At 38.2% G+C, this 13,632-nt stretch overlaps 1 protein-coding gene across 14 annotated transcripts in view; it reads left to right on the top strand.

Moving 5' to 3' along the window:
- CNKSR2 (connector enhancer of kinase suppressor of Ras 2) overlaps nt 1-13,632 on the top strand; it is a 222,645-nt gene that overhangs the window by 134,700 nt on the left and 74,313 nt on the right. For all 14 annotated transcript variants that reach the window (XR_013232003.1, XR_013232005.1, XR_013232004.1 and 11 more), the window contains 3 exons: nt 7,489-7,622; nt 10,242-10,453; nt 13,361-13,450. Coding sequence is in view for 11 of the 14 variants with exons in the window: in XM_077343051.1 (XP_077199166.1) it covers nt 7,489-7,622; nt 10,242-10,453; nt 13,361-13,450 (436 nt within the window). In the remaining 3 variants the exon portion in view is untranslated. The remainder of the gene's footprint in view (nt 1-7,488; nt 7,623-10,241; nt 10,454-13,360; nt 13,451-13,632) is intronic.

Below are 13,632 nucleotides of genomic sequence, written 5' to 3'. Positions count from 1 at the left end.
TGTTCACGCACTGCAACCCTGGATACACTGCCAGGCCTGCTGGAGTTAGCCACCGCCTGGGTGTTGTAGTTCCCTAGACTTCTGATTCTGGGGTACTTCAATGTCCATGTGGATTCGCCATCCCCAGGGCTTGGCCCAGATCTGATGACACTTTGTTGCTGGTCCCAGCCATGAGGCTTGCCACACCCTAGATTTGATTTTTGGCACAAGGGTAGAGGTGGATCTGGTGGCAAATAACATACCCTGTAGGCCCGACTAAGGATACCACCCCCTCCCTGTTTGGGTGACAGACGCATTTTAATCTGTCCACAGAGATTTATGGAATCCGAGAGATTCCTGAATTCTCTGTGGGACCTGATGTCTCCTGGCATCTCATTAGCAGCCTTATTGGAGGACTGGCAGTCCCACCTGACGTCTTTGACATGATGGCTCCTAGGCACCCTCTCACCTCAGACAGGTTCCTTGATACTCCAAGGAGTTTTGGGAGAAGAAGAAGGAAGTGAGACTGCTAGAGTGAGTGTGGCAGAAGACTTGCGATGAGGCAGCATGGACATCTCATCGCATGCTTATGGGGGCATATGAGGTGTCGCTGAAAGTGGTGAAGCGTGACTTCTTCGCTATGAAAATCCTGTTTGCTAGCTCTCACCTGGCACAATTGTATAGGGTAGTTTGATATCTTGCCACCTTTGAGGTAGCAAAAATGAATGAGGGCTAGGTTCCAGTGAAGAAACAAATATGAAATAGTACAGATGCACTGAGACACCAATATGACAATAATAAATCCAAATAGAGTTGTCTCTCTTCAGTTTCAGATGTTTTTTAATTCTTACTTCATATAAGTCCCAACGCGTTTCGCCTGCTGGCTTTGTCAAGGGACAAATTATTAGTGTTTCAGACAAACTTCATATAAGCAAATACTTGTCTCATGAACAGAGTATAAGGTCATATCTTTGACATTTCATTCCCACAGCCATTCACCAGACCTAGACTTAGTTATAGGTACTAAAGTAATAGCTTTTAATTAATTCAGGGGGTTGGTTATTCAAGCAGTGTGTGCGTTGGTTTTAAACAGTGATTTGTTTGAGGGGGGTTGTTACTAGTTTTAATCACTGGATTTATATGGAAATCACAGGTAGAATAGTGGGTTGAGAGGTAAGATATATATATTTTAAGTAAACTAATCTATCTGTGACAATTGACTTCAGTGGAAGTGTTTGCAGGCATAATGTTGCTCCTGTGCTGGAGGTAGGAACAAATCCCAACTGAATGTATGACCTCTCCAAAGCATGTTTCCCTTGTCTACTCAGCCAACTGTTTGATCTTTCCGGTAACAGTGTTCTTCTAGCTAAGAGTATTTTTATGCTGGCACATACTTTTTTGAGAATTATAGCACTGTTTCACTAGTATAGGAGGATTTGGAAACAACTCTAATTCTGCTTAATTGGCATAACGACCATTACTCTGTAATCACAATTGGCTTGTATTGTTTTTAATTACATAGAAGCTGCACATTTTTGTCTGAATAGATTCGTACAAGTTTTTATAAACAGTCCTATTAATGAACATGTTCTTACTTTGCTGTTTCTCAGTTGCAAATTAGAATGATGACAGAAATCCATAAACAAATGTAAAAGCATATTTGGTTCACTATATTACGTATGACAGCTTTTAATGAGTATTATCAAGAAAATAGTTAGAAATGAAAACATTGCACTTGATATATCTAATTAGCTAAATGTTTTTTGCTTCTTTGGTTATGCTGGGCTTATTTATATCCTTAGATATTTGTATTATTTGATTTATCATATATATGAGATAAATTATAGTGCAAATCAGGTACGCTAAATGATTCTCTTTGTAAACCTACCCCCCCCCCAAAAAAAATTACATGTATTTAATGTTATGAAAATCAAAGAAAGGTTTTCAGTGTGATATGAGACAAACAGAATTATTCATTTATATATTTCACTCTTCCACGGGCTCCCAAATAATGAAAAGGAATACAAGATTTGGATGAAACATAATCTGTGATGAATAAGGAGTAAATAATACATGGTCCATCCATCTGGCTGATTCAGTATGAATCTATACTGAAACCAATTGTGAAAGTGTTCCATCATGTGTTTTTCCTATAGCCTGTCTATTGGTCTCATTAGTTTTAAAGAAAGCATTGCTTCAGTCCTTGAAGACCATGTCTCTATATTTCTTCTGAAGTCCAATTAGAGGTTTAGGCTACCTGTTGGTGGTGGATGTATACATGTATTATTCCAATAAAACTGTAGTATAGAATTTAACATTTCAGGGATCCACCAATAAGCATGTATTTGCTTTTTTGTTCTTTTACTACTTCCAGTTTGAATACTGCCTCCCTTGATAATTGGATGTTTATTAACACAGTCCAGAACCCTTATGTCATGTGATCTTGGACCATTAGGACATTTAGCATTTACTTACTTCCAGCAGTGTGCCACATGCTATTTTGGGAACAAGCAAATGTGAAACTTCCATGTCAGTGAGAGTAGACAATCTTTTTCCTCCACATAAAATCCTAGAAGCATAGATATGTTGGCCTCAACATGGGGCTTTTTTGCTTTCTTGTTTTCCTCTTTTGTGCATTTCCGTTACTTGGGGGGAGGGGTATGTTCACCATCTGTGGTGCTCCTTCTAGAGATAGTTTAAATCTTCAGGGAGCTAGGACAGATATAAAGCAATTTAATATAAAATCAATCACTAGGGGGAGCAAAACACATGCAGATTAGAAAAAGCCCCAAAGCAGGGATTCCCAATCAAAGGTCCGCAGACACCTGAAATTCAGTAGGAGGTCCGGGGGGGGGGGGGGGGTCCATGGCATTCACCATCATGCCTTAATGGACATGGCCACAATCTAGAGAAATGGCTGCATCTGCCCAGAGGGCTCAGTGGGTAGGCCTTGGGTGTAAAAATCAAAGGGGGGAAAGTTGGTTCTGGTGTAGTATAGGGGAGGTCTGGGCTGCCTTCTCGACTTCTACCATTTTTTCCAGCTTCTGTGAAGCAGAGCTGTTGTAATAATAAAGGCAGGAGAAAGGAGTGAAAGGAGGGTGAAGGGTGTGGGTGATGTGTCACTTCCGGAGGACATGGCAGAGAGACATGGCCATCTGACATTATTTCTGGGAGTCCTTGAAGTGTAAACATTTATTTCAGGGGTTCCTTCACAGTCAAAAGTTTGAAAAAGGCTGCCCCAAAGTAACAGGAACATACATACAAAGAAAATGAGAGCAATTTTTACTCAGGAAATTATATTCCTACCTGTCCCAGGTAACTGATATAACAGGATACATTTTAAAGTTAGAAAAGCATGAACTATCTTCAAACACAGTAATTACTAGGATCCATCTACAAATATGCAGTAGCGAGAACCAGATTTTTCCCCCACACTGGGTAAATCAGCGATTCTCCAGGAAGAGCTATGACATACACCTCTTTTGTATCAGACCCACCAGATGGTCTGAAGAAGAACAATAGGAATGCCACAGATGGCCAGGTGTTGACAAAGAACAGGATACCCTGTTATGTGGTGGAAGGTCCTGCCATTACTGCAAGAGAGTATGCTGTAGAGTTGTATCTGAGCACAGCTGTGGTGAGAAGAGGCCACATGTACTTGGATGCTGGGGAATTTTTATACAAACCAAGATTTGTAATTGTAAAGCCTCTTCTCCCTAATGGCTGACTGCTAATAGGCAGCTAGATTTCAGACATTATTGTCACTGTTCTCACAACATAGATATTCATGAACACCAGAGGTTTTATATGACTTACAACAGACAATATTTTAAGGTATTTTTGTATCATGTATACTAAATATATGCTATAAAACTGATTTTTTTAAAGTCTTGAACCTTAATTAAATATCTACGTCAAGTACTTATTTTTAAATTAATTGAAATGTTCCTTTTGAAATCTGAAAGCCATTTTAGGTTATAAAACATTAATTAAAGCATAATATTAAATTGTTAATGTGTGATTTTCATTATTTGAGTAACAGTTCATGGTATGAGAAGTATTTATAAAGTACCTGCACTTTAAAGAATATGAATGGGATGGTCAAAATGAAGGTGTCACTCTAAAAATGGTAACGTTTTTTAAAAAGCTATTCTGGCATGTCACTGACAGACCTGTCAGTTACTGGATTACACGTCTTTTGAAAACATTATCTCTCTTCTTTTTTAAAAAGTTAATATCTTGTTATTCCTGATCTTCAAGGTAACAGTTTGCTAGAACAGTGGTCCCCAACCCCAAGACCAGTCGGTATTGGGCCGCGGCTCCTCCTCCTCCCTGGGGGCTGCCCTGTTACTCCGCTGCTGGCTCACCTTTGGTGCTCTCCAACGGCCGCCATGGCTGGGGCTCCCCCTCAGCATGGCACTGCGCAGCTGCTGCTGGCAGCGCTTCCCAGCAAGTCAGGGGCACCGTCGAGAAAGCAGGTGGAGCAGGGGCTCAGACGGTGGCGGCATCCCTCAGCAAAAGACAACCCCCCCCCCCGTGCCTCAGTAAAATTGTCAAGCGTTGACTGGTCCCTGGTGATAAAAAGGTTGTGGACAACTGTGCTAGAATACAGTAACTCATTCAGCTTAGAGCTCTTATTAAATGTAGTATGATCCTTGCTCTTCTATGTTTATACTTTGAAAGCTGCCTTCATAAGTACTCAATTATGAATTAGTTGTTAATTCTAAGGGATAAAACTACAATCATTATGAAGAGAGTCTGATTGTGATTATCTTAAGCCTAATAAAATGAACATTTTGAAATCATGTTTTTGTGGGATTGTATGTATTGACAAGTTGTTTTCAAGCCATGTTGTGTTGAATCCTGCATTAATTTTCTGTTTGCATACCACTACTTTGAGATATTTGTTTTCAGTTCTACAGTCAGTGAGAGGGGCACACACCCCAAGAAAAAACTGCAGTCTTCATGAAAAGATTGCCCAAGATACTGCTTTGTTCTGTATGTCATTAGACTCCTCTGATCTCCAGAATAACTCTATTAATGAGAGTTTTAAAATACAGAAAATTTACAAAAGATTGGTTTATTATTGATGTTGTTATAACCTACTCTTTCTCCACAGATGCAAAAAAAAAAATCACATTTTTACTTTTTCTGCCCAGTTTTGGTGATGTTAGCAACATGAGTCAAGGCACGAGAATCATAAACTACCTTTCCATGAAAAGGAATTATGCCTGAATGGGGGTCTGACCTGTTATCTTTGTCACAGAAGCTCTTTTGTAAATGTTGTCCCTTGTAGTTAGGATTACTGGCACTCCAGGGATGCTCTATTACTTGCAGTGGGACATTGTTTTCACTTTTCACGCATCAGAATTGAACTCATATTACTCCATATGTGTATTGTTTTGGATACAAAATAATATAAAGTATATATTATTTCTTTTCTTAGATCAGAATTCCAGATTTGGGAGAGATCGCTAATTATACCTTCAAATGAATTGATATTCATGTTAACAATCATGTTGATGTGTATCATTTTGTTGTTGTCTGTCCATTACACTTCATCTCATTGTACTCAAGAAAATCATGCAAGATTATGCAGACCTCATATTTTTATACCTGGGCAACCTGCTTATCAGTTGCCTTATACTGCAAGGGTGTCATGATTAATAAAAAAATACTTAAAAATCTTAGTGACCTGTCACTATTTATTTGTTTTAATTTTTATGGATGATTCTTCTATATTTGATTGTTCCAGAAGCCTGTATTTATGATTTTTCTATTGAATTCTCCAGCATGAAATACTTGTATTCTGTTGAACCAGTACAACTTAACAAGCATCAGCACCAAATATCTCTAATGGCTTTGGTAGTTACTTGATTTACTCTGACCAGAAAACTCTCAAAAGAAATATTTTAAAGAATATTTTTCAAATATGCTATATGCAAGAAAAGAGTACCTGTTCTCTATTAATATGCAAATTATAATAGCAGTGTATGAAAAAATAACTGTTGGGTTGGATCCTAAATAAAGTAAACAGAGGGGATTTGAGCTACCTTACTATATCCACAGCAGTTCCTTTTATCATCCTTCCCCATAGCTCTTTAGGATTGAGTACCTGTTGAAATGTCATGAGAAGCAGTGCTACAGCCAGAATGAGGAATAATCAGAAATCACTCCTTCTCTTGTATGAAACAACAAACACACAAGATATGTGTGTTTGTGGAATGATCATTTCTGTGGATTCATCTTCTGTGTTAACAATAAAACAAAGGCTTCTCCACATTCACATTTTATTAACTGGTAAATTGCTAGTGCTTCCCCCCGTTCTGCATGTTTTGCAGCCTCTAGTCATTAATATAATATGGATTTCTGTCCAGTATAAAAATCTGTTTAAATTTAAAGGGCGATATGTTGGAAATAATAGTGATAATGTTATAGTGAATGGACCACTAGAGGGCACAAATACACGAGGAACAGAGTGGTAAATGAAGAACAACAGTGAATAAAATGAGAATGTGGAAAACCCCCTAGTTGAGCCACAATTTAAAATATAGTGACAATTTTAATGTAAGATTTGAATAAAACCACTCTGAAAAAAATCAACAGGTGTTAATGGCACCCAGTTTACATGTAGCTTCTCTGCATCTAGAAACCATATATGGCAAGTATATAGAGAAAAGTATATTTTTCAGTTCTGTGCCGTACTTTATTTTAAAGGATGAAATAAAATACTGAGCCCAATGGAAGAAAGGCAAGATAGAAATGAAATAAATTGATGACTTGTAATTTGGGATATCTGCAACATATCCAAATGCTTAAAATGTATGATATTTCTATATAAATCACTAGAATCTACCCTAGTGATACAGAAGCTTTAGTGTCACAAATTAATTTTGCTGAACCACTGTATTTTTTTTAAGTTTCATGTTGAAATTCAGATTTCCCCCCATATGCTATGTATAGGGGGAAGCTGGAAACTGCATTAATGGAACTTTCAGAATCATATATGGTTTGGACCTCATTTATAGCTGAGTTATTATTCAGCTTGTATAGTATAGTGGTTATAGTATTGGATTAGGACCTGGTCCATATCTCCATTCTGTCAGGGGAAACTTGCTTGGTGACACTGAGCTATCCACTGTCTCCCAACTTAACCTACTTCTCAAAGTTGTTGCTCTGAGGGATAAAATGGAGGAGGGCGGATTTTTTAAGCTACTTTATGATCCACACTGAGGAGAAAAGCTTGGTATAAACAGAAATATAAATTAATTTGGATTTTGATATTAATTATTATTATATGATTATATTGTGTTATTTTATTTATATGATTATTGTTGTTACCCACTCTGAACCTTCAGGGAAGGGCACAGTATAAATAAAGTGTTACTCTCTTAAATATCCCAGAGCATGAAATATTTATTATTTTTTCAATGAAATAATGAGCAAAATAAAGAAGCAACTCAGTAGCAAACAGTCAGGCATTTAATTCATTTAATTTTTTTTAACCAGCCTCTTGTACCCAGAAGTCCTACAAGCAGTGTGGCAACACCATCTAGTACCATCAGCACACCCACCAAAAGAGACAGTTCAGCTCTTCAGGACCTCTACATACCTCCTCCTCCAGCAGAACCGTACATACCCAGGTGAACTATCATAACTGCCTTCATTTACATTTGAAAGCATTGTCACTTAAGTGTGCCTTATAAGAGAGCAAGATTACAATCCTAGGATTATGGACAAAAATGGCAAGCACAATGGATAATTCAAATAGTTCAAAGGCCAAACACTGTATGCATTCTGCATTAACAAGTAAAGCCAGTACTCTAATGAAAATAATGATACTCTTGTCCCTGCAAGGGGCAGTGCTGTCACACGCATTGAATAATACATATTTAATCTAATTTCAATGCACTGGATTTTGCTATGTGAAATGGCAAATCCACATGCCAACAGTTGCTGAGGAAATTGAAAGCAAATTTTTCAGCAGAGTAACTCATATTTCCTTAACTGAAACAAATTAATAAGTTGAAGAAGAAAACTAGACAACAACTTATGCATTTCAAGTAGAACTTTAAACTAGTAACTTCACCTCCAAACCAAATATATTATGTCATATAATCATAATTACAAGACGAATAAAAAAAGAAGTTATTTAGAGGAATAAAAAACATTAAGATAAATTAAGATATGATGATAATCACAGTTCATGAATAATTGCTCAACAAATTCTCATTATTTTGTTTTGTTGGTCCTGAATCTATTGCCTATCAGCATCGAGAACCAGCTTGGTTTACAGGTTAGGAATGCGGACTTCCAATCTGGCAAGCCGGGTTTGATTCTGTGCTCCCCCTTGGGCTCGTCACAGCACTGATAGCGCTGTTCTGACCAAGCAGTAATATCAGGGTTCTCTCAGCCTCACCCACCTCACAGGGAGAGGAAGGGGAAGGCAAATGTAAGCTGCTTTGAGACTCCTTTGGGTAGAGAAAAGCGGCATATAAGAAACAACACTTCTTTTTCATCTTAGCCAAGAAAAAAAAAAGAGGGAAGTTAGCTTTTTCCTAGGCTTCTGCTCATCCCCCTATTTATTTCCCATTCATAGGAACAGATAGCGCGTTTACCCACCCTAGCAGGGGTGCAACTTACCATCGTGCCCCAAGCTAGGAATTTGGGTGTGACCATTGATGCCTCCCTGACTATGGAGGCTCAGGTCAAGAGAGTAGCGGGCCAGGCATTTTTCTACCTTCGCCAGGCCCGGCTACTAGCGCCCTACCTGTCCCCTGACCACTTGGCCACAGTGATCCATGCGACAGTCACCTCCAGAATAGATTTCTGTAACTCGCTCTACGCAGGCCTACCCTTGTCCCTGATCCGGAAACTACAGCTGGTACAAAATGCAGCTGCCAGGGTCCTCACTGGAACATCTTGGAGGGCCCACATCCAGCCGGTGCTGAGGCAGCTGCATTGGCTGCCAATTGCTGCCCGGATCCGGTTCAAGGTTTTGGTTTTAACCTTCAAGGCCATACGCGGGTTGGGACCCACATACCTGAGGGACCGCCTACCGCTCTATGCCCCCTGCAGGGCCTTACGCTCTGCGGGTGAGAACCTGTTGGTCGTCCCCGGCCCGAAGGAAGCGCGCCTAGCCTCGACCAGGGCCAGGGCTTTTTCAGTCCTGGCCCCTACCTGGTGGAATGAGCTCCCGGGTGATCTGCGGGCCCTGCGGGATTTGTCAGCTTTCCGCAGGGCTTGTAAAACGGAGCTCTTCCACCAGGTCTATGGTTGAGGCTGGGGTCAGCAAATCAGGGACATCGCTCCCCCCCTAGGAGTTGGAGTGTACGCTACTCCCCTATCCTTTCCTCTTCACCTCTTAATAATTGGGGGAGGGATGGGATTTTTAGCCGCCATGTTAGTAGAGTGATGTTTTAATGGGAATTTTAATGGGATTAGTTGTTGTGACCCGCCTCGAGCCTATCGGGAGAGGCGGGAAATAAATCTAATAATAATAATAATAATAATAATAATAATAATAATAATAATAATAGTAGTAGTAGTTTACATATACCTAGTAAGGTTTTGGCAGCAGCCTGGAAATACAAGGTTGCTTAGGAGATCATCAAAGGATTCTGCTTTAAGGAGGGGAGGAGATTTAAAAAATCTCAAGTTGATGATGGCAAAGTGATTTGATGTTCAAAAAAATATCACAGTGTTCAAAACAATTTCAAAAGGGATTCCCAGGTATAGTCCGTTTTTGATATCTTCATCAGTGAATAAGTAGGGGAGGATGCAGATAGCAGATTTTCTAAGATTTACAAACAAAATATAGTTATAGATATTTAACACTGGGATCTGAAGTGTACATCGCTCCTGCTCCATTTTTTTCCATCACCTTGGCAGTGGGGTGGGAGTGGGTTATGTTTTCCGCCATGTTGGGAGTTTTGAGTCTTTTAATGGGGGGTTTAATGGGATTTTTAAGACTATTGTTGTTACCCGCCACGAGCCTGTTAGGGAGTGGCGGGAAATAAATCGAATAAATAAATAGATGAGCTAGAGTTTGTGCAACAAATTGTGATCTGTACAAACCAGATTGATGTCTTAATGGTGCAAGTAGACTGCCTCACTAATACAAATCCGCTTTCATACTTTTTAGAGATTCATTACATTCAGAAGTTAAGAACCAGGGATTCGATGCAATAATAGCATAGATTTACAGCATTATCTTTCTTCTTCTTTCCATTACTATCAAACTGCATCATTTTGAACAAAAGGGATGAGAAGGGAAACCTCCCATGTGATGATATTGGAAGACATCTTGTAGGAAAGCCAGTTCATAAGGGATCTGAATCACCAAATTCATTTCTTGACCAAGAATATCGAAAGCGTTTTAATGTGGTTGAAGAAGATGCTATTTTGTACTGTTATGAATATGAAAAAGGAAGAACAACTAGCTCTGGGAGAAGAGAGAGCACTCCAACATATGGTATGATACTCATTTACTAAAGATCAAATCCTTTCTAATTTACTCCAATTTATGTATTTATGTATTTGCCTATATTATCAGTTCTTCTAATTACCACTAAGCATTATATTGTATGTCATATCACACCCCCTTGATAGTTTCTGGTAGCTGTTCCACTCTGTCTGCATTGCTTGAATTATACATTTTAATGTTTGCAATATCTCATTGATGAAGTTGAGTTAGCAGAAAGGTAGAATGAAAATGTGCTTCAAATTGCATCCAATCAAGCCATGTTTGTTTGAGCAATGCAAACTTGCACCTATTTTCATTTTAATTTGTGCAAAGTTTCATTGTTCTGCTGTAGACATATGAAGGCTGGCGGGGGCGGGGGCGGGGGCGGGGGCGGGGATTTTTCTTCTTCAAGTAGTAGCATAGGGTTCTCTAATATGGTGGTATTCATAGTTCCCAAGAATCTGTTGTCATCGATCATGTACATAAATATGCCAAATAATATGATTTTATATCCTAACTAGATTATAAAAGTTGCATTTGATGATGTTACATCAGTAAAAGAAATTTAGGTTTGATGGGAAAATAATTGTTTCATATATTTGTTTTACTCAAAATTTTCATTTTTTTCTGGAAAGGTTTTTCTTAGAGCCAGTTTGATGTAGTGGTGAAGAGTTGTGGACTCTAATCTGGAGAATGGGGTTTGATTCCCCACTCCTCCACAAGAAGCCAGCTGAGTGACCATGGGCCAATCACAGAGTTCTCTCAGAGTTCTCTCAACCTTGCCTACATCATAGGGTGGCAGTTTTGAGGAGAGAAAGGGAAGGCAATTGTAAGCCATTTTGAGATTTCTTTGGGTAGTAAAAAAGTGAAGTACAAAAATCCAGCTCTTATGAATGACTTCAACATTTGTAGAAATTTTGCATCTTAATTGAGCTAGATTACTGTGGAATATAAAAAACTATACATGTATGACCTCAGATCTGAAATCTTTAGCTATTGAGTTTCTTGTGAAATATTCTCATATGTATATAGCAATCACTAGTCTTCTTTTAGTAGAAGTACCTATATGGTATGACCAATAAGTTCTTCATACTAAAATTTTTCCTCTAACTTTAGTAAGTCTTTAAAGGAGCAAATGGCAAAATCATTTTATTGGGTTTTTTAAAAATAATCATAGATGTCTATATGCATTATTATGAGTTAACTTATTGTTTTTAGTGAACTGAATTTTACTAACTAAATTGAAATATTTGTGTAGCATATAAATGTTAATTTTGGTAATTATATAACATAGGGCAAAATCTTCCATATTTCCAAGTTATACAGATGTGACCTGTAAACACATGGTATGGATTCTTATGTTTTAAGAATCTCCTGAAAGAGCAATTTTCCTTCTTCCTTTGCTTTTAAATGTGAATCCCTTACATCCAGTGAACAGAAAGCTATCTAATATTTTTCTTATTTTAATCTTGAAAATGGATAAATAGTTTTGGAAGCTTTTAGTTTCATCATTTGAGTCATTAATTATAATGTTTAGCCCTTTCATTTCCACAACAGCTTGGGTAGATTTTTATTTGGTGTGTGTGTGTATGTGTTTGTGTGTGTGTTGTTGTTGTTATTCTTTTTAAATTAGAACAGTAGCAATCATATGGTATTTCTAAATCTGGAGTTTCAAATGTTTTTAATCCAAGGTGCTATAAAAATAAAAAACCTGTGGCTATAGTGGCAATGTTTAATCTCCCCAAGAATGTTAAATTTAAGGTTTGTGTTCCAGAATCAAGATAACATGAACTTTTACTTCCCTTATGAAGTAATTCCTATGGTTTTGCATGTAGTGACCTATAAACATTTATATGTCTATAGTTATGCAACCCCTGAGCACGCCTTGAATAAATCTTTGTTGGTCTTAAAGGTGCCATTGGACTCAAATTTTGTTGTGCGACTTCAGACCAATATGGCTATCCATTTGAATCTAATTTTAATCCATGCAGGTTATTTCAATATAACTCCAGGAATTATCAAAATATCTATTTCTAATCATAGCACTATCTACAGTCTGTGGACAGACTAGAAAGATCTTGCTACAAACCTGAGAAAGCCCTAGATTTGCAGAGAAATCTGAAATGTAACAAAGAAGCACGGGTGGGGGGGGGAGGCAGGTTGAACCACATCAGAATGATAAAAGGAGTGCCTGTAGCTTTAATGAATGCACAGCCTAACTAGCAACCAGAAAAGTATTCAAGCCTTTACTTTTGTCTGGAGAAAGCCAGTGGGAGGATATAGGGCTCTTTTCAGGGCTATTTTAGTCTTTGAGGTTCAGGCAAGGCAGTAACTACTGGGCAACTTGTCATGGCTTCTGTATAGTCCCATATGGGGACTGTGCACTCTGTGGACCAGATGTAGGAATAATTTCTAAACTTTTATGAAGAAGTTTCTAGAGTAGGTTTTCTCAACCAGGGTTTTGTGAAACCCTGGGGTTTCATGATAGCCCTGGAAAGGTTTCCTTATATTAATTTGTTAAGCATTTATTGAGTGATATAACCATATAAGGTCATATCAACCCACCAACTCCCTCCCAAAATGACCAGTGATAGGCTTGAAGGAAATAGGAAGGGGAGGGTTCTCAGGAGAGGTTGTACTCAGCTCTACTTCCCAACCATATTATACAGGATCATGCATCTTCCAGGGTTTCCTAAAGCCTGAAAAATATTTCAGGGGTTTCAGAACAGTAAAAAGGTTGAGAAAGTTTGTTCTAGACTTAAAGGTACAACCAGCAGCAAACTTTGTTCTGCTGCTTCAGAACAGTACCTCAATCTGTTAATATGAATAATTATTGTGAATTTAATTTCATGGTTGTGTAACAAGTATTTTGAACGGAATGTAATTTAACTGTCAGGGTTTTTTTCCCCAATGCAGGCAAGCTAAGGCCTATATCTATGCCAGTAGAATATAATTGGGTAGGAGATTATGAAGAGCCCAGCAAGACAAAAAGAGATAGTAGAAGAGGTAAGAGACTTCAAAGAGAAATTCACTTTGTTTTTATATACCACTGAATAAACCATATTTGAATAAACCAGTTCTTTAACTATCACACACTGCCTACAAAACACAAATCTGAAAAGCAGATCTTGTTTTTACTATTCAGTGCACATCACTAATAGTGTCCTAATCTTGAATTGAAGACTAAT

The sequence above is a fragment of the Paroedura picta genome, chromosome 6 (genome assembly GCF_049243985.1).
Source record: "Paroedura picta isolate Pp20150507F chromosome 6, Ppicta_v3.0, whole genome shotgun sequence".
In the NCBI taxonomy this organism is placed as follows: Eukaryota; Metazoa; Chordata; class Lepidosauria; order Squamata; family Gekkonidae; genus Paroedura; species Paroedura picta.
This window is presented reverse-complemented; position numbering and strand designations above follow the sequence as displayed.